This window comes from Gouania willdenowi, chromosome 15 (genome assembly GCF_900634775.1).
Source record: "Gouania willdenowi chromosome 15, fGouWil2.1, whole genome shotgun sequence".
In the NCBI taxonomy this organism is placed as follows: domain Eukaryota; kingdom Metazoa; phylum Chordata; class Actinopteri; order Blenniiformes; family Gobiesocidae; genus Gouania; species Gouania willdenowi.
The window spans coordinates 577,121-599,383 of record NC_041058.1 but is presented as its reverse complement, the minus strand read 5'-3'; the positions used below and the strand labels follow the sequence as shown (position 1 = coordinate 599,383).

Here is a 22,263-nt window from a genome sequence, read left to right as displayed (position 1 = left end):
ATGACTTCCACTATTGAAGCACTGCTGGGCGCTGCACTCACTCACTTATTGTCTTTGTTCTTATTAGAAGCCCCGCCCCCTCCCATTGCACAGACCACACCCTATGCGTAGGCCTCCTCCTCCATGGTGGCGCCTTACTGTACACGAGGCAACAGGTTTGAGCCCAAACACATCCATCACTACAGTGATCGGATTAAATGATCACTAGTAAATAAGGCCTTAAAGGCATTTTTGGTTTATTTAGAGCCAATTTTCGACTATTATGTGGGATCGTGCGAGTCTCAGCTAAATCATGTGTCGTGTATCATGTAGTATTCATGGTGTAGTGTACATGATGTAGTATACATGGTGTAGTGTACATGATGTAGTATTCATGGTGTAGTATATATGGTGTAGTGTACATGATGTAGTATACATGGTGTAGTGTACATGGTGTAGTATACATGGTGTAGTGTACATGGTGTAGTGTACATGTGTACATGATGTAGTATTCATGGTGTAGTATATATGGTGTAGTGTACATGGTGTAGTATATATGGTGTAGTATACATGGTGTAGTATACATGGTGTAGTATACATGGTGTAGTATATATGGTGTCGTATACATGGTGTAGTATATATGGTGTAGTATACATGGTGTAGTATACATTGTGTAGTATATATGGTGTAGTATACATGGTGTAGTATACATGGTGTAGTATACATTGTGTAGTATACATGGTGTAGTATATATGGTGTAGTATACATGGTGTAGTATACATTGTGTAGTATACATGGTGTAGTATATATGGTGTAGTATACATGGTGTAGTATATATGGTGTAGTATACATGGTGTAGTATACATGGTGTAGTATACATTGTGTAGTATACATGGTGTAGTATATATGGTGTAGTATACATGGTGTAGTATATATGGTGTAGTATACATGGTGTAGTATACATGGTGTAGTGTACATGGGGTAGTGTACATGGTGTAGTGTACATGGTGTAGTGTACATGGTGTAGTATATATGGTGTAGTATATATGGTGTAGTATATATGGTGTAGTATACATGGTGTAGTATATATGGTGTAGTATATATGGTGTAGTATATATGGTGTAGTATATATGGTGTAGTATATATGGTGTAGTATATATGGGGTCACGAGAAGCGATGAACACCTCACGACCAGCTCCTGATCAACAATCATAGGTCGTAAGGAAATCAAACATGTTATAAATCCAGTCTCTCCTCGTGAGGGTATCTCACAGTTGACGCAGTGCCACGAACCGGTTTACCGTAAACTCTCACACTGCGCATGCGCGAACACCGTAGGACCACTGTAAAATTGACGGACTGTACTGTCCACATCTGTCCAGCTAGCTCCTAATGCATCACATCACTGTCTTTTCTTTTTTAAAACTCTTTTTGCTGAGATTTGCGAGTGTTTCTCCGCTTCCGGGTTTTTCTTCTTCGTCTGTTTTGTAGAGAACCAAACCACATCAAGCCTAAAGACCCTCTTTCTAACAGGATTAACCAAGGAGCCTGTTTCTTTATCATGAACTGTTTACAAAATAACTGCCCCAGCAACTTTGAGGTGCATAGCTAACCCCACTATGCTTCCTTTGAACCCAATAACTGAACCAAAGAGACTGGCTCTGACACTTTGAAGTTTTCAGTATAAACTCTTTTTACGACTCCATACGGGGGAAGAACATCCTTTACAAACAGATACCTTTGGGATGGTGTAAGATCACAGAACTGTCCCACTGACCCCTGACCCCCTGTGGTGAGCTGTCACACAAGGACACTGCCCAGACCTTCTCTGAGATGTGTCCCAGTGAAAAAATGAGAACAAAGAAACTATATTATGTTTGAAAAGTCACAAAAAAAACATTATTGGAATGGTTTCTGCAGAAATTGAAATTGCAAATATTGTCTGTCCTATTCCACTCTTTTCAGATAATTTAATACCCACAGAATGCTATTTTAAATGTTTCATCATTTAAAAAGTGCTTAAAATACCAGAAAACATCACAAAGTTAGTTTAAGGTATCTACTGCAACCATATAGTAAAAAAGAGGCATAAAATTATTTTTGACATTTATGTTTATGAGTAATTACAAGTAAAATTCATTAACCGGTTCCTAAAGTGATTCTAGGCTATTTTCCAGTCGTGTTTGATATCAAACTCTTTCGTAATACATGATATTTCAAGATATGTCGAAAAGATTATTTGAATATGCTGAACTCATTATTATGGTTTATGTGTAAATCTAGGAATCATCCCTCCTGTTTGTCATTGTCTCACATAAACACACACCAGACACACCCACTAACAGCCAGCTGAGATGCTGACAACTTTAAACCAATCAATGAAGCCTTTCTCCTTGGGAGGCGAGTCTCAAAGATCGCCTTTTAAAAAGGAAGAAAACCGCCGAAAATATTAGTTTTGGGACGCTGGCGTTTCATGCTCAATGCGTTTCCCTTCCCCACCTTTTCATTTATTTCATTTCATTTTTCATTGAAACAGTTTGAAATTGAAACAGCGACCCATTGGGGTAAGCCACGAGCCATTCTCTAACCCAGCTGTGAAGGCCAGAACCACCTGGAACGGCTCTAGAGGCTACACTCTGTTGAAACGCAACAGAACTCAACGGTGGCACGTCCTACTGCATTTCTTCAAACAGCACCTCCAGGTCCAACCCTGACATCATCTTCAAGGTACCAGAACAAACTTTCATCAGCAAACTTCATCCACAATAGATCACATACATATTTCCATAACTACACACTTACACACACTCACATGTCAGGCAGAGAGAGTGTGGGGCGGAGTTTCGCGAGGTTCCTCAGGTGGTAGAAGGAGTTTTTGCACAGCTGCTTGATGTGTGTGTCAAACATCATGTGAGAATCTATTCTCACACCCAAGTTGGTGACTGCTGCGGAGAGTGGAATTTCCTGACCACTAGTACTACTACTACTACTAGTAAACTACTAGTAAACAACGAATAAACGACTAGTAAACTACTAGTAAATTACTAATAAATGACTAGTAAACTACTAGTAAATGACTAGTAAACTACTATTAAACTACTAATAAACAACTAATAAAATACTAGTAAACTACTAGTAAATTACTAATAAACAACGAATAAACGACTAGTAAACTACTAGTAAATGACTAGTAAACTACTATTAAACTACTAGTAAACCACTAATAAACAACTAATAAAATACTAGTAAACTACTACCCAGGTGAAACACTGCTCTCCCTTTTTATATTCTCCCTATAATTAAGTGTTTCTTACCCTTCCTTAGGGAGGGCTGGTGATGGTCACAATTATGCAATTAAATAATTTCATTTATTTCATTGCAATAACAGAACATTGCACTTCTTGTAGTGTTGACGTTTGACAGCATGTGCAGACAAGGAAAAAAGAAAAATAAATTAATAAATAAAAAATACGAGTTGTCTCAGTTCCAAATCTTTAATACGTCAAGCTCATAAATGTATTAGCCAATCAGAGCGAGGCAGGTATGTCTAACAGTGATGCTGATTGGATGATCACTGTGTCAAAGATTTAGCTCTTCTTAATGTAAATACTTTATTATTTCAGTTATGTTCTGACTGGATTACTGTTACTGTTGTATTTTGAAGAAGATGTTTTTGACAATCAGTATAAAGTCATAAAGTACTTTGTTCACCTCTGGTTTGAACTATGTTCTTCTTCTCCAACAGTAATGTGTAATATATAATAGTAATCAGTAATAGCTCATCTTTTTATGGTTCATGTTGGACTGTTGTGGTGGTTTGGATCAATGAGTCATGCTTTAGGGTTGCTGGTCAGATGCTGACTCAGCATTTATTATATCAAAGGGTTTAGGTGAACTGGTCTGGGGGTCAAAGGTTCACCATCTATCAGTGTGTGTGTGCACGTGTGTGTGTGTGAGAGAATCTGCTGCTGTTCAGGTCTCTCAGTGTTCTGTATGTTAGTGATAGCGGTAGTCATGACATAGCAGAGCCTGTGTGTGTGTGTAAGTATTATGTGTGTGTGTAGTGTGTGTGTATATGTGTGTGTGTGTGTGAGTGAGTGTAATGTGTGTGTAATGTGTGTATATATGTGTGTGCCTGTGTGTAATGTCTGTGTAAGTGTAGTGCGTAATGTGTGTGTAATGTGCGCGTTTGTGTGTAATGTGTGTGTATAATGTGTGTGTATGTGTGTAATGTGAGTGTATATGTGAAATGTGTGTATGTTGTGTGTGTGTAATGTGTGTGTGTGTATGTAATACGTGTGTGTGTGTAATTTGTGTGTATGTGTGTAATGTGTGTCCAAGTCTGTGTAATGTGTGTGTATGTGTAAGTGTGTGTGTGTAATGTGTGTGTGTGTGTATAAGTTTGTGTAATGTGTGCATAAGACTGTGTAATGTGTGTGTGTGTATAAGTTTGTGTAGTGTGTGTGTATGTGTAAGTGTGTGTGTGTGTAAGTCTGTGTAATGTGTGTATGTAATATGTGTGTGTGTGTGTTTAATCTCTAACATCTTTGTTGGATTACACACTTTCTGCTGTTAAAGCTGCTGCTACAAAATGAATCAAAGCTGATCAAATCAAACCAAAGATCAACTTCAGAGAGGTCACAGGTCACATGACCCGCCCACTGCTCACCTTCAACTCGTTTCCATTGACTGTAACAGGGCCGTGTGCACATCAGATAACACAGACACCAGTGTGAGCAAAACACCAGACAATAACACACACAAAGACACAATACAACACACACAATATCACAACAACAGGTAAGAGACCAGAGACCATTGAGTACTGACTAGTTAGCAGGAGCTCACTGTTAAAGCAGCTGGTGATCACCTTCACTGGTCATCAATGAACGCAATCACCAGTTTGAGCAGAACAGCAGTGAAGCTGGACCTACTGGTTTATATTGGTTATATACAGTAAGTTTATACTGGATTATACTAGTTGTATAAGTTTATATTGGTTCATATTGGGTATATAAGTTTAAATACTGTTATAATGATTATGATGAAACAATGATGTCACAGGGCGTTACTCTATATATGGACGTCACCCGAGTACAGGTGTAATGATGAAGTGTGTTTGGTTAGAAGTTTGTAAATAAGTTTAATCCATGTTGCTGTGGCTGTTATACAGAATAAAAGAACCCATTGATTGATTTACTGATTGTTTCTACAAATGCTTCAAAAGAGAAAATATATAAAAAAAGAGACATTATTATTATCCAACAAGGCTTAAAACTGGTCACATCTTCTTTCTAAGATGTGAGTCTTCAGCTGGAGTTCATCTGTTTCATTGTGTGTATTTGTCTGATTGTATCCATTATCTAAATAATTCCTTATTTGTAAATATCTCTAGTGGTCCTTTGATGGTAGATAACAGATTACAGTTGTTTCTTAGTCAGACAAAAGTTTTGACTACATTTGTCTCAAACAGCTGGTTCACAGTGACTAGTTTATTCTGAGCCCACCTATCAAAGCTACTGTTTTAATAAAACATAGACATGTTTATAGACAATGAGACGGGACAAGACAATCACAGATATAAGACAACTTTACACATTCTGAAGGAAACACACGCCTTTGTTTAAATATCTTTTCTGTGCCTTTGTCAGCAGGCTCCCCGGGACCCAATGGAGCCTGGGTTTGGTCAGAATAACAATGGAATGATCACAAAGACCAAATCCACTTTGGTTTCCTGTTAATTGTATTGTTTTTCCCTCACATTACATGATTACTGCGCCTCAAATCCTTTAATGCATTATTATTGAGGCCGCGCCTCCTTTAGCCAAATGACTGTTGATATTTGCCTTTAATTTACGCAATCCACTACAAGACTCATTAACGTGCTGCGGGATAAAGCAACCGCAAGCCGCCGTGTTCCACCCCTTAATGCCCTCTGCACACATAATCCTTGCTAACTTGGATTGAGGAGATGAAGGAGGAGCTCAGATCTGCCCCTCACCACTGTCACCGTCATTTGTTTTATTCTGTGTAACGAACAGGAAGTATTGATCCTCACAGCCAATCAGAGACAGCCGTCTGGGCCACAGTGTGAGAGGGATGATGGAGGAGGAGGAGTGATGAAGGTCTGGATGATTGAATCAATAAATCCAACATTAAAAAGAGCAGATTATTGTTTGAAAGTCTGAAATGAACAGATCAAACCTACGCATCAATCTCAGTTTGTGGATTATCTCAGAGTCAACGCGCCGCTTTCTACTGAGGCGTGCGAGCGGCGAGAGAGCAACCATATGGTTTCTCCTTCTCTCACTAATCAACAGAGCGACGCCGTCTGCTGACCAATCACAGCTTTAACTCCTCACTTTGACTCAGAGCAGCAAAAAAAACCTGAAACTCAACGTTTCATCACAGATTAGAGTCGAGGAAGAGATGAGAAGAATCGTTCAGGACAGAGGGGGGCAGAGTCAGCTAGAAGCTCTGAACATCTGCAGTTACAGCTCCGCCCCATAACCTTTGACCCTGCTAAGCGAGGACCGCTCTGTGCTAATGCTAATGCTACGTTCCATTGCATTCGGAACCCTGAAAGGTTCAGGTCATTAATGTTGACCTCTGACCTCAGAAAACATGACACCACAGCACAATGAGGTTTGATTGGATGTTGATGATCAAACACGTTGGACTGGTTGCTACATGCTAAGCTAATCAAACATGTAAGACTGGTTGCTACATGCTAAGCTAACCAAACATATGGGACTGGTGGCTACATGCGAGGCTAATCAAACACATGGGACTAGTGGCTACATGGTAAGCTAACCAAACATATGGGACTGGTTGCTACGTGCTAAGCTAACCAAACATATGGGACTGGTGGCTACATGCGAGGCTAATCAAACACATGGGACTAGTGGCTACATGGTAAGCTAACCAAACATGTTGGACTGGTTGCTACATGCTAAGCTAATCAAACATGTAAGACTGGTTGCTACATGCTAAGCTAACCAAACATATGGGACTGGTTGCTACATGCGAGGCAAATCAAACACATGGGACTGGTGGCTACGTGCTAAGCTAACCAAACACATGGACTGGTGGCTACATGCTAAGCTGACCAAACGTGGATCTGGTGGCAACATGCTATCCATCCATCCATCCATCCATCTTCTCCCGCTTAGCCGTTTCCGGGTCGCGGGGGCAGCATCCTCAGTAGGGAGGCCCAGACTTCCCTCTCCCCGGCCACTTCCTCCAGCTCTTCCGGGGGGACCCCGAGACGTTCCCAGGCCAGCCGAGAGACATAGTCTCTCCAGCGTGTCCTGGGTCTTCCCCGGGGCCTCCTTCCGGAGGGACGTGCCCTGAACGCCTCACTAGGGAGGCGTTCAGGGGGCATCTGGCTCTTCTCGATGCGGAGGAGCAGCGACTCTACTTTGAGCCCCTCCCGAATGACTGAGCTTCTCACCCTATCTCTAAGGGAGAGCCCAGCCACCCTACGGAGGAAACTCATTTCGGCCGCTTGTACCCGTGATCTTGTTCTTTCGGTCATGACCCAAAGTTCATGACCATAGGTGAGGGTTGGAACGTAGACCGACCTGTAAATCGAGAGCTTCGCTTTTTGGCTCAGCTCCCTTTTTACAATGACGGACTGGTGCAGACTCTGCATCACTGCAGACGCCGCACCAATCCGCCTGTCGATCTCTCCCTCCATCCTTCCCTCACTCGTGAACAAGACCCCGAGGTACTTGAACTCCTCCACCTGGGGCAGAACCTCATCTCCAACCCGGAGAAGGCACTCCACCTTTTTCCGGTCGAGAACCATGGACTCGGATTTGGAGGTGCTGATGGCAACATGCTAAGCTAACCAAACGTGGAACTGGTGGCTACATGTTAAGCTAACCAAACATGTGGGACTGGTGGCTAAATGCTAAGCTAACCAATCACGTGGGACTGGTGGCTAAATGCTAAGCTAACCAAACGTGGAACTGGTGGCTAACGTGCTAAGCTAACCAATCACGTGGGACTGGTGGCTAAATGCTAAGCTAACCAATCACGTGGGACTGGTGGCTAAATGCTAACCTAACCAAACGTGGTGATCTCTATTTGCTTTTCTTCACCTTCATCATGAGGAGGAGCTCTGTGAACAGTTCCTGATTATTTCATGGTGTGATATGACTTCAAACATTTAGCGTTAGCTCACCGATTGTAAATCTTTTTCAGTCCACTGTCCGCTCTCCTCAGAGCTTACATACTTGGGCGCGTAGTTTAAATTAAAATCATACATTTCCCATGATTCTTAGTGCTTCTCTGTAGTCAGTGTACTCCTGCTACATGTTTTAAAGGTGTTGCTACTATCGTAGCTCGTCTACCAGTCTCTCCTCTAAGCTGGTGTTCATCTCTCCTTTGTTTCACCAGGAGGTGAAATACAGGTGTGTTACATTTAATGATGGTGGATACGATGCTGAGCAGTGTTTACTGTGACACCAACTACACAGAGACGTCCTCGTGGTTTGAGCCATTAGACATCAGACCATGTGATTTCTATCAGAAATTCCTCTGAACTCTTACTTTAGGCCTCTTTCACCTCACTAATAAACATCTGATTTGACCATATTCATAATAACTCTGGACTCATCCATAGATTATAAATACACACAAGGATTTATTTTTTGTAAGACTGTCAGTGTTTGAGACTTTTCATGTTTCATGTTTTTCATGAAAACTAGTAAAGTGCCCGTCGGAAGTATGTATTCATATAGTGGGAGGAGCTTAAGTAGAGTTGTCAATTATGTCCAAATGAGTTTGTGTTTGAAGGTTGTATGTACATAGAGGTGTATATACTGTACTCTGTAGTGTTATAAAGGGGTGTAAAATAAAATAGTGTGTGTGATTTATGTGGTTTAATTCTATAGAACATAAACATGATAAACGTGTTTGTTGTTTTTTTACTCATGTTCATATTTTTTTCGTTTGGTGTATTTTTCTGTAATGTCTGTTTTTTGGAGTCATTGTGTATTTTTGTATGTTTTTTTTGTGTAGTTTTGTGCATTTCCGTTCCAGACTTCTTGTTTTTGTCAAATGTATTTAACAAAAACTAAAGTAAAAAATGGTTTTTAAAATTGGTTCTTTTGGTCTGTCTTTGTGTCTGTCTCTGAGGTGTGTTTGTTCATTCTAATTTTTCAGATTTTTAAACAGATTTTTGCTTTATTCTCCACTTCAATCTGTTCTTAGCCTCATTTGTGCTAATCCCACACACTTTCCTCTTATTAACGCACGCACGCACGCACGCACGCGCACACAGGATCATGTCTCTTCTTATTTTTTGTGCAGGTCTAGGTTCTTGGTGCAGGTCTAGGTTCTTGGTGCAGGTCTAGGTTCTTGGTGCAGGTCTAGGTTCTTGGTGCAGGTCTAGGTTCTTGGTGCAGGTCTAGGTTCTTGGTGCAGGTCTACGGTCTTGGTGCAGGTCCAGGTGAAAGTGTTGGTCATGATCAGGTCATGGTTGTGTTCTATATATGAAAGTGTTTTCATTGGTTTTAATGTTGGTTCCAGCCCCTTTCCTGGTCCCTGTTCGGGTCCTGCTCCTGGTCACATTTCGGTCAGGTGGGTTCATCCTAATGCGTGGCGTGTGGCTAGCGGTGAGCGGCGTGTGCTGTTAGCGCAGTGAGCGCGTGCTACAGTATTAATCATTAGCCATTAGCGCTAATGGCAGCAGGCAGACGTCAGCTTTCTCCACTGGATGCTGTTGTTTGTCTGGCGTGGTGAGGGATGTAAATGAGGGGGTGTTATTTTTTGGGGGGGTAAGAGTATATGGTCCAGACCTCCAGACAGTTTAATTTAAAAAGTTTAATCCTGACATGTCCACAAACTGAATTAGGTTAATCTATTTGCATAAATGTGTATTTATGAATAATTAGTGGGCCACGGGTGGGGGGGTTGGGGCTGGGGGGGGACGCGTGGCCAGACTTTTGTTTCCGTTGGTAAACAATAGAAACTGGAAACACGAGGGGGGGTCGTCTGCTGGTGGACATTTAATTGGTCTCATTAAGGAGAGAGGATCCAACACACACACACACACACACATACACACACACACCCCAGTAGAAGGCTGTGTGTGTGTGTGTGTGTGTGTGTGAGCGTCAGCGTGAATACTATGCCATTCTATCAGGACATCCATAAATATCAATATTCATATTACTATTATTATTAATATTATTGTCAATAACAATTTTCATTGTTATTATAATTATAATATTTTTATTCTAATCATTATTAATGTTGTCGTCATTAATAATATTATTCTCAATATTAAATTATTATAATTAATCATTTTTATGCTCTTTATTAGTATTATCAATATTAATAATATAATTAGTATGACTATTATATTTATTCTCATTATTATTCTTAATGTTATGAATATTATCATTGTTTTTATTATTACTATTATTATTATTTGTGTAACTATAAACATAGTTTTTATTGTCATTAATATTGATGATAATAATAATAAAAACTATATTTATCATTGTTGTTATCATTATGTATTATTTTATTCTAATCATCACTTTTTATTGTTTTATTCTCATCATTATGATCGTTTTATTATTACATCAGTGTGTACATCAGATGAATTCTGGACTTTGTTTTCTTTTTAATCTCCTGATTGTCTGCTCTACGATATTCATCAGGAGAGTTTGTGTGTGTGTGTGTGTGTGTGTGTGTGTGTGTGTGTGTGTGTGTGTGTGTGTGTGTGTGTGTTGCTAATGTAATCCAATCCTTGTAAAGTAGTTGATTCATTATGTGTGTGGACAGAGTGAGCTTTAATCTGCTCCTCCTCAGAGATCAGCTCGTTACTCTGCTCTTTGATGTTTGATGATTAGTGAATTAGGCTACATGCTAATGGACGGCCGCCGTCCCGGTCTTGGCCGGCGCTGCTGATCCGGCCTGAGATTAGGGCGTGGCTCACAGACTTATTGTTAATGGAGCCTCAGAGTGCTGCTAGCGTTAATGTTTGCTAGCGTCTCTGCATTAAAGTGTGAGGTAAAGCTCCTATGATACAGTTCTTAGCTACGCAGGGGTCAAAGGTCACTGCTAAAAGGCTCTAATGGACACTTCATCCTGACCTGGATACGCCCCTCAGGTGGAGTCAGAGCTGGAGCTCCACCCACTGGAGGAGGGAGGGGCTACAGCAGCTTCTACAGAGGTCAGAGGTCACCAGGGTTGGGAATTGAGTTTGTAATTGTCATGAACTGTCAATTACAATTTCATTAAATGCAAAACAATGACAGCATGTTACAGTTCTATGTCTCACACATGTAATTAATTATTAATAACATGTTTCATATATAGTTTACTGGTCAGTTCACTTCAGGATCATTTTACCATTCAATTGTTTTTTAATCTATGTGAATAGTGACGTTAAACCATAAATATTATCAATATATTCATTGATTAAAAATCCTAACATGTAATCAATAGATGATAAATTAATTAGATGATAGATAATATTTATTAGTGTATTTTACAGCTGATTATAGACATGGGTCAAACTGACCTATTAGCATTAGAGATGCTAACAGAAAGCTAACACAAGAGGAAGGTTACGTTTAATAAGGATTATTTATTAAAGGAACAGTAATTGGAAGTGAACTCTAGTAACAAAACACAACTGTAATTGATTTAAGAGAAAAATAATAATTGTCATTTTAATTGTATTTGTGAAAAAATCAAGTCAATGTAATTGTAATTGAGTTGTAATTGATCATGGATAATTGAAGACGTAATTGTGATTTTAAAATGTAGTTGACCCCAACCCTGGTGTGTGTGTGCGTGTGCGGGCGTGCGTGTGTGTGTGTGTGTGCTTGCGTGTGTGTGTGTGTGTGTGTCTGCGGGCGTGTGTGTGTGTGTCTGCGGGCGTGTGTGTGTGTGTGTGTGTGTCATCGTCACCGTTTGTGGTTAAAACAGGATTTCTTTAATTTCAAGTCTTTTCAGGCAAAACAAACAAAAAAACATTGTGAGGATCAAACCTTCGTAACCATGGTAACCCTGTGCACTCAGTGGGGAATGTTGTTTACTGTGAGGACAAACAAACTGTTTGTTTGTTTTCATTGAGCCACAGGATGAGCTGAACCCAGGAAGTCACTGCAACACAAACAGAACAACACAACAATCACACACTATATTTACCTGAGGATGTGTGTGTTTGTTTGTTTACCTGAGGTGTGTTCCATAAAGGAGGTTTAACAAACTCTGAGTTTATCCATAAACTCTAGGTCAACATACCCTCCATGGTAAACTCTGTGTATCTGATTCATTACAGCTGGTATGAAGTGGATCAATCAACCCTGAGTATGTAAACCTTGGGTTACTGACGTGATGCAAGCAATAAAAAGTCATCATCAATGGATCAAAGGTTACACGAACTACCATGGTAACCACCCAGAAAATAGTGATTTATTCACCCTGATGGCGAAATAGGCTGGTGTTTGATGAAAATGATCCTGTTCTAAAGGTGTGTTCAGTCTTCAGTGATTATAGTGATTAAATCACCTGTAATTAATAACACTTTATGATCACTTCATCACTTTATCTCTTCAGTGATGTGACGAGTGGTGAATAATAATAATAAAATGTGTCTGAGGAGACGTGTCAGCATCATAGGATGTCTGCATAGAGAGTCCTCCTGTTACACTGGATATAAACACAGTGACTGATGCTTCATATCTAATCATTTATATTGATTTTAATGTAATATTATCACCAGATTCATCTATACGTCATAAAATATGTCATAAAACAAGAGTGAAGCAGGACGCAAACCCACGACCCTATGTTTCTAAGGTGTCATAATTCATTAATTTAAATGATCATCTCCTTTATATTATCTACAGGTTTGTATTCAGTGAACTTTACTACAGACGTCAGTAGATGTTTTAATGTAGATCAACCTCTCAGTGTTTGTCACTAAATGATCTACATCTACAATGTTAGAAAGAAAATTATCGTTATCACAAAAAACTAAAACATAAATCAACATTAGTAATGATGTGAACACGTCTGTGGTGTGTGATGTCACTCATGTGTTTCAGAGAAAAGTGTTAAGGTTCATTAAAGTGTTCAGGTGGGCGGAGCCAGGTAGAAACCCAGGGTTTCTTTGATAAAACCAGGTTTAGTTCATGGACAATGTTACCATGGTAACATACTGTTCATAGATGAACATACCTCATGTTTAGGAATGAGATACTCAGAGTTTGAACATAACCTAGTTTATGGAATAAACCTCTGAGGATGTTTGTTTGTTTACCTGAGGATGTGGGGGAGTTCAGGACTCCTATAGATGAACTTGTGTTTATATCCTTTAGCAGCAGCAAAAGGAACAAACTGAACTTTGTGTCCACGGAGAGAAACAGAACGAGAGGCTTCTTCATAGAGCTGGAACACACACACACACACACACACACACACACACACACACACACACACACACACCACACACACACACACACACACACCACACACACACACACACACACACACACACACACACACACCACACACACACACACACACACACACACACACACACACACACACACACACACACACACACACACAGTTAGATAAAATGAAAGAATCTTCATCAGAGATGTCACTCCTGCCCCCTAGTGGAGGGGTGGGGCTTTACATAGGACCTCTGTGTGTGTGTGAATTATTTGAGACAAAACTAAGTTATGTTTGTCTCAAATAAATGTAATTAATGATAAACACACACACACACACATTATAAAACACGTGTAAATAGTTGATATATTAGTGGATATTTTTTAGACAAATCTGTTCCCACACAGACATGTTTTTATACCTTCTGACCCAGTCTAAATGGAACCACAGCATCGTCCTCAGCGTGAAGAATCAGAACTGGACACGAAATGTGGTTCACACTGTGGACACACACACACACACACACACACACACACACACATTCAGGATGACATCATACACAAAGTAAAGGAGCACATGCAAACTCCACACAGTCACATACTTCTCATCACTGGGAAACCTGATGTTGTTCACTGTGATGGAGTCTAGGAAAAACCAATCAAAGCCTGGCAGGTAGCGGTACACCTGGAACACACACACACACACACACACACACACACACACACACACACACACACACACACACACACACACACACACACACACACACACACACACACACACACACACACACACACACACACACACACACACACACACACACACACACACACACACACACACACTTAAATGTTACCAATCACATTTAAAACAAACAGGAAATCAAGTAAAAAAAACTTTGGAGAAAGTGTGTGTGAGTGTGTGTGTGTGTGTGTGTGTGTGTGTGTGTGTGTGTGTTACCATAGAGAAAGGGTGACTCCTGGCTTCTTCTCTGATGTTGGTAAATGGAGACTCTAGGATCAAAGCATCAGGGGGAGTTCCTTAAAACAAAAGTAATCAGATTACTCTTCAGCTACTTTATGAAGTAATCAGATTATTGTGTGTGTCTCACCTCGGTCACACAACTTTCTCACTAGATTTGTGGCAACTCTGGAAAACAGGAAATGATGTCAGAGGTCACATGGCTGTCTGTACGTATGTGTGTGTATAAAGTGTGTGTGTTGTGTTACCCAGTTCCCAGGGAGTGTCCCCAGATGTAAAGCGGGAGTTTGTTGTGTATCCTGTGTTTGATCCAATCATAGATAAACAAAGAGTCTGATGTCATCAATTCTTCAGAGGGCGACCCATCAGAGTCCCCCCACCCTACACACACACACACACGCGCACACACACACTTAATTATATATACACACACATTAATACACACACGTGCGTCACCGTGTGTCTCAGTGACCTTTATAAAACTATAGCGTTTTTCTGGGTCCTCAAAGTCGCTTTGCAGAGAAGGGCGCAGAGTGCCGTACATGCTGAACGCACACAGAGCCGTTTAGAGACTTTGGTGTTGCAAAACGTTTATTTTTTGTGGTACTTCCAGGTCTTTTTTTTAATCTCTCAACAACCTGTGACTCATTATGTGTGTGTGTGTGTGTGTGTGTGTGTGTGTGTGTGTGTGTGTGTGTGTGTGTGTGTGTGTGTGTGTGTGCGTGTGTGTGTGTGTGCGTGTGTGTGTGTGTGTGAGAGAGAGATAATCCATGGAGGAGATGGAGGTAGACACACACACAGTATTTATAATAAAAAAAAAAAACTAAATGAGTAAAATAAAAGAAAAAACTAAATATTTATACAAAAAGTACACAAAACGAAATGTACAAAAAGGCTCCAAAAATAACACAAAATTACTCCTTTATATTTTCGTCGTTTGGTGTATTTTTCTGTAATGTATGTTTTTTTTTTAGTCATTATGTGTATTTTTGTATCTTTCTGTTGTCTTTTGATGCATTTTTTGTATAAATATTGTTTTTTGTTGCCATTGTAGTGATTCTGGAGTCATTTTGTGTATTTTTAGTTTAAATATTTAGTTTTGTGTATTTTGAGTAATTTAAATATTTTGTTCTCGTTTGGTGTGTGTGTGACTCGCTACTCCGTGGCTCACATCAGGCCCAATCAGTGAGACTTGAGAGCTTTTCTAGGGTTAGGGTTACTAGGGGTACTGTGTCTGATCGCGATTCAACTTTTTTAACAGCTTATAGTCCGAGTGTGTGCATCCATTATTTTGGACTTATTTGGTGTTGCAAAACATTTATTTTCACTTTATTTTGAAATTACAGCTCTGGTCACTGTGTTGCAGTTGAAATCAATGCTGAATCATTGCGGCTTAAGTTGGCGTTTAAGTTTTAAAGTCAAGTGGAATGTTAGTGTGAAAAATATGCTTTAAGGCATCATTAAAACCAATATTTTAGAAGAATATGACATTCCCAGAATACATGGTAATGATGTCAACCATAAATTCTATAACAGTGAATATTTACTTGAGAAAAATGTGCGTTTTGACAGGGTTTTATAAATAAACATGATACACTTTTCTAACAGAATTCTTTCCAAGTATGTGGTTTTGTAGTCTATTCCCACTCTATTCTGTTTTATTCATTCCTGCTTCCTTTTCCCATTTATCTGTTATATATTTTGTTCAATGACTATTATAATGAGTAATACTCATAAAGTTTTGATATTGTTCCTCTTAAAAGTTGTGATTTGTATGCATTGATAAAAAGTTCGACTAGTGGGTTGTAATGAGATGCATTTTGTTTAATATCCTGATTATAATAATTTTGTATTTGTAAATATTGGTAGAAATCTTATTTCTACAAATTAAATTTTAGTTGCAGTGTGTCAAAACTTTCTAATTATCATTATTTACAATTTGGAAAATGACTTTTACACCTTTTGTGATCCAAGTTTTAAATCTGGAATCAGTTCTGTTTGGTATGAAGTTTTGATCATATTCCAGCCAACTCAGCATTTTAATATCATTTTACTAATTATATGTTTTCAACATCTCTTTCCAAACTGTAAATACAGATTCTACTCATATATTTCCCAGATTGTAAGTGGATTCAAGTGGTTTCGTGTCAGCCAGAATATCCTGTAGGGGGACCTCTAGGACCACATTGAGTTCTATATCCTTCCATTGAGCAACATTATCTGGATCTGACCAATAGAGTCATTCTGGAGACGAGGAAGGCCCCGCCTCCCTTCTCTTTTGACAACTGCATCATTTTATAGCGGATACGAGGTTTCTGTCCTTGCAATCAAGTCTAGAAATTGCTTTGTCCCATTCTGCAAATAAGTCATTTGAGATGTACATCAAAAGAGTTTGAAATAAATAAAGAAATCTGGGAAAAATATTAATCTTGATGGTTTCAATCCTTGCAGTTAAACTAAGATATGGGATGAAAATCCACTTTTCAAGATCTTTTTTCAAATTGAAGTAAAGGTAGTTATAATTTGTCTCCTTGTTTATGGAGGGTTATGCCTAAACATTTCAGAGCGTTTTTCATCAGGTCTTAAATTATGTATATTAATTTACTACTTCCTTTGTCACCCACGTTTGTATTTAATTGCTTGTTAAACAAACTCACTAATAATCTAACTACAGCTTTAAAGTGCATTGTTGTTGTTATGATGCGTGTTGCTTTATGAATCTATGATGTTATACAAACTCACCTCGATAATCAAACGTGATCACATGATACCCCAAAAGGCTGAGGACCTGAAAGAAGACAGGCATGTAAACAACTAGCACTGTGTGTGTATGTTTGTGTGTGTGTGTTACCTTGTACAGCTGCACTCTGTGATCTCCTCCTCTGCATAAACACAAACATTAATTTATTAATCAGTGTGTTTGTGTGTGTGTGTGTGTGAGAGAGAGAGTGTGCTCTACCTGGTGCCTGCATTTCCATGGAGATAGAGGATAACAGGGTGGGTGGAGCTTAAGGTGGATTCAAACCAATCACCTCCTTTATCCTGAGCTGCTCTCCACATCACAGTAGGAACTGTGTGCCTACACACACACACACACACACACACACACACACACACACACACACCCACACACACACACACACACACACACACACACACACACACACACACACACACACACACACACACAACACACAGTGTTTTAGGTTGTATTTTTTGGACAATGTATGTATCTGAGTGTGTAGTAGTCCTGTAATAGTCTTGTAATAGTCATGTAGTAGTCGTGTAGTAGTGGTCGTGTAGTAGTCGTGTAGTAGTTGTGTAAAAGTCATGTAATAGTCGCGTGATAGTCGCGCAGTATTCTTGTAATAGTCGCGTAATAGTCGTGCAGTATTTTTGTAATAGTCGCGTAATAGTCGTGTAGTATTCTTGTAATAGTCATGTAGTAGTCGTGTAGTAGTGGTCGTGTAGTAGTCGTGTAATAGTCGTGCAGTATTCTTGTAATAGCCGCGTAATAGTCGTGTAGTATTCTTGTAATAGTCATGTAGTGGTCGTGTAGTAGTGGTCGTGTAGTAGTGGTCGTGTAGTAGTGGTCGTGTAATAGTCGTGTAATAGTCGTGCAGTATTCTTGTAGTAGTCGTGTAGTAGTGGTCGTGTAGTAGTGGTCGTGTAATAGTCGTGTAATAGTCGTGTAATAGTCGTGCAGTATTCTTGTAGTAGTCGTGTAGTAGTGGTCGTGTAGTAGTGGTGTAGTAGTCGCGTAATAGTCGCGTAATAGTCGCGTAATAGTCGCGTAATAGTCGCGTAATAGTCGCGTAATAGTTGTGCAGTATTCTTGTAGTAGTCGTGTAGTAGTGGTCGTGTAGTAGTCGTGTAATAGTCGCGTAATAGTCGTGTAGCATTCTTGTAATAGACATGTAGTAGTCATGTAGTAGTCGTGTAATAGTCGCATAAAAGTCGCGTAAAAGTCGCGTACTATTCTTGTAATAGTCTTGTAATAGTCCTGTATTAGCCGTGTAGTAGTCATGTAATAGTCGTGTAATAGTCGTGCAGTATTCTTGTAGTAGTCGTGTAGTAGTGGTCGTGTAGAAGTCGTGTAGTAGTCGTGTAATAGTCGCGTAATAGTCGCGTAATAGTCGTGCAGTATTCTTGTAGTAGTCGTGTAGTAGTGGTCGCGTAGTAGTCGTGTAATAGTCGCGTAAAAGTCGCGTAATAGTCGCGTAGTATTCTTGTAATAGTCCTGTAATAGCCGTGTAGTAGTCGTGTAATATTCGCGTAATAGTTGCGTAATAGTCGTGCAGTATTCTTGTAGTAGTCGTGTAGAAGTCGTGTAGTAGTCGTGTAATAGTCGTGTAATAGTCGGGTAATAGTCGCGTAATAGTCGTGCAGTATTCTTGTAGTAGTCGTGTAGTAGTGGTCGCGTAGTAGTCGTGTAATAGTCGCGTAAAAGTCGCGTAATAGTCGCGTAGTATTCTTGTAATAGTCTTGTAATAGTCCTGTAATAGCCGTGTAGTAGTCGTGTAATAGTCGCGTAATAGTCGCGTAATAGTCGTGCAGTATTCTTGTAGTAGTCGTGTAGTAGTGGTCGTGTAGAAGTCGTGTAGTAGTCGTGTAACAGTCGCGTAATAGTCGTGCAGTATTCTTGTAGTAGTCGTGTAGTATTCTTGTAGTAGTCGTGTAGTAGTAGTCGCGTAGTAGTCGTGTAATAGTCGCGTAATAGTCGTGTAGCATTCTTGTAATAGTCTTGTACTAGTCATGTAGTAGTCATGTAGTAGTCATGTAGTAGTCATGTAGTAGTCTTGTAATGGTTGTGTAGTAGTGGTTGTGTAGTAGTCGTGTAATAGTCGCGTAATAGTCGCGTAATAGTAGCGTAGTATTCTTGTAATAGTCTTGTAATAGTCGTGTAGTAGTCGTGTAATAGTCGTGTAGTAGTCATGTAGTAGTCATGTAGTAGTCATGTAGTAGTCATGTAGTAGTCATGTAGTAGTCTTGTAATGGTTGTGTAGTAGTCGTGTGTAGTAGTCATGTTGTACTTGTGTAATAATTGTGTAGTAGTAGTGTGTGTAGTAGTTGTGTTGTAGAAGATGTGTAGTAGTTGTGTGTAGTAGTTGTGTGTAGTAGTAGTAGTTGTGTAATAGTTGTGTGTAGTAGTTGTGTAGTAGTATTTGTCTAATAGTTGTGTGTAGTAGTAGTTGTGTGTGTAGTAGTTGTGTAATAGTTGTGTGTAGTAGTGTGTAGTTGTGTTACCACACTCCAACCCTCTGGTCCGCTTCTGGTTGAAGGTAAAAGTTGTGAGTGTGGTTCAATCCTTGGTCTGAGGGTTGTTGAAGGTCAATGAAGTATGGCATCCTCACTGAGGACAGAGGTCAGAGGTCACATGATGACAGGTCACATGACAACAGGCCACATGTCAGAGGTCAGGTGACTCACTGAAGTTGAGGAAGACCAGTTTGGCCTGGATGGACGGACACAGTTTGACGATGAAAGGTATGCAGATGTAAACTATGAGAACGCTGAGCAGGACCCGCTTTAGCCCCGCCCTCCTGTGGACAACAATAGCGTTAGTGTGATGTCACGTCCGGTTGCTACAGCGTTAGCAAACATCAGATGCAGTTGAGCTGTAGCCTGCTGTTAGCGCTCCCAGTGGCTGCTGCTAACATGCTGCGCTAACTCTGGAGCCTTCACCAGATGCATTGTGGGAAATGGAGTGTAAACAGGAGCATGCAGTTCACGTTACTCACGAGATGGAGCAGATGATGATCAGATGTTTGTTCCTGTGTGAAACCGTACCTGTGAGCCACCGACCTTTTAACGTTCAGCACTTTAATAAAGGTGTAGAAGAAGAGTCTCAGACTGAAGCAGAAGTGAAACCTCTTACTTTGACACTTTAACACTAAACTTCCTGTCACTACTTCTCTTTTACATGAAGGTTTACATCTGTGTGTGTGTGTGTGTGTGTGTTTGCTCAGACTTTAGTGTTCACCTTACTGAAACTGTGTGTGCGTGTGTTATTATGGGAGTGTGTGACAGTGTTTGTGTATTATTGTGTGTGTGTTTGTGTGTTTGAGTGTTGGTTTCCTCTGAATTATTAAACTCTTACTTTCAGCAGGAATTGATCCCCAGATAAAGTTTGCCATTATGCACTGCAGTGTGTTGACCTCTAATCAGATTACAAACCTTCAGTAATCCGATTACACCTTGTCTCTAACTTTAAGTTTGTGTTTAAATTTAAACTACGACGTGTTTGGTAGAAATAAATCCTGACGATGGACTTTATTCAACTCGTGTAGATTTATTGATGTAATGATAATAGATTATTATCATTATTCAGACATAAATTAATGCATGTTCCATTCAGTATTGATTTATTATTTTTAAAACTTAATATAAGTTTGCATTATCTATTATTAATTTAAATTTCTTTTTTGGAATTTTATACATGATAAACATGGTTTTCTGAGTAATTTTTAACCTGTAGTTGATGATATTCATGATGATTTAAATGTTTATTTTGTTGTTGACATAAAATGAATAAATAAATAATTTTGGTTTGCAGTGTGACGTCACAGGCCCAGGTTTAAAATGACGTATTTCCTGTTTGACCAGTTTAACCAACAGAACCAGTCCGAGCAGCTGTTTCCTGATCCATTCTCATTTAGTTTAATGTTTGTTGTGGATCCAAAGCTTTTAAAACTCCTTTAAATGTTAAATGTTCTGTAGGTCAAACCGACCCTCGGTCAGGTCCAGGTTCCGGTTCCTACCTCCGAGTGGACCTCATGCTGCTGCCCGGCTCCGAGGACTCCAGGCCCGGCTGCGGGTCCCGCTGACAGTCCGGTACCGGCTCTGGTTCCGGTGCTCGCTGCTCGGTTCTTCTTCTCATGCTCCGGAACCGCAGCTGATCCCACCGAGCTGCGTTCACGGAGCGTCGGAGAGCCGACACCAAAACAGAGCGCAGTGCGTTCAATGAAGCTCGGAAAATATTTACTGTGGTGACTGTTTTTCACGTTCATAATTCACTCAGTAAATTCTGTTCTTGGTTCTGAAGCTGTAACAAGCTGAGATTTTATCCTCGTCGAGTGTTTGTCATTTTGAAATTGTTCAATAAAAAATAAAGAAAGAAAAGTAACTTATTGTGTTGAGAAAAGTGTTTAACATGTTGTTCTCTGTTAGAGAGTGAAGAAGAGCTGCTTATGACAAATAAAGAGTTCTGTGCTGAATACTTCACCTTTACTGCTTTTCTTCGGCTCCACACATTTCTAATAAATTTAATTTATGTTTATTATTATCACCACGTGTAATGATTTCTTACATTAAAAGTTAATTATTTCAGTAACTTCACAGAGAAATCATTGAGCATTTATTTATTTTTACATGTAAACAAAAGTGGTATGAAAATAAAAAAGTCAAACATTTTATTCCAATAAATCAGTTTAATTTCGGCACATTTTTTTTTTTCGGTTTAAAAATAAAACAAAATAAAAACTCTAAATGAGTTAAAATAACAGTGTAAAATATTTCTTAATTATTGGACTTTTTTGATGACATTTTAATTGTGAATGTTGCTTGTGTGTGTGTGTGTGTGTGTGTGTGTGTGTGTGTGTGTGTGTGTGTATATATATATATATATATATATATATATATTAATGTGGTTGTTTTGTTATTAAAATAATTATTAGATTGTATTTATCTCGAGCAGGTTTTTATTGAACATATATTAATAAAAAGAAATTAAAATCATTATACAAGTTAAACACAATCTGTGACTGAAATGAAAGGAAATGTTCAGTTTCTCATTTATTCATATGATGAAAGGAAGGAGCAGAAATAAACTAAAACCAGATGTCTGAGTATTTCTTTATCATTCGATTTTTTTAT

General features: G+C 39.4%; 1 protein-coding gene across 1 annotated transcript; it reads right to left on the bottom strand.

Annotated features, from left to right (window-relative positions):
- Positions 1-11,915: 11,915 nt before the first annotated feature.
- LOC114476696 (monoacylglycerol lipase ABHD12-like) lies at positions 11,916-21,334 on the bottom strand. Its single transcript, XM_028468548.1, has 13 exons — positions 21,150-21,334; positions 19,819-19,931; positions 19,636-19,741; positions 17,348-17,467; positions 17,240-17,270; positions 17,131-17,176; positions 14,637-14,769; positions 14,519-14,556; positions 14,368-14,447; positions 14,009-14,091; positions 13,829-13,907; positions 13,271-13,398; positions 11,916-12,108 (listed from the first exon to the last, which is right to left on the bottom strand). Exons 1-13 carry the CDS (start codon positions 21,266-21,268, stop codon positions 12,072-12,074), a joined length of 1,113 nt encoding a protein of 370 aa, XP_028324349.1. The 5' UTR covers positions 21,269-21,334; the 3' UTR covers positions 11,916-12,071.
- Positions 21,335-22,263: the final 929 nt, after the last annotated feature.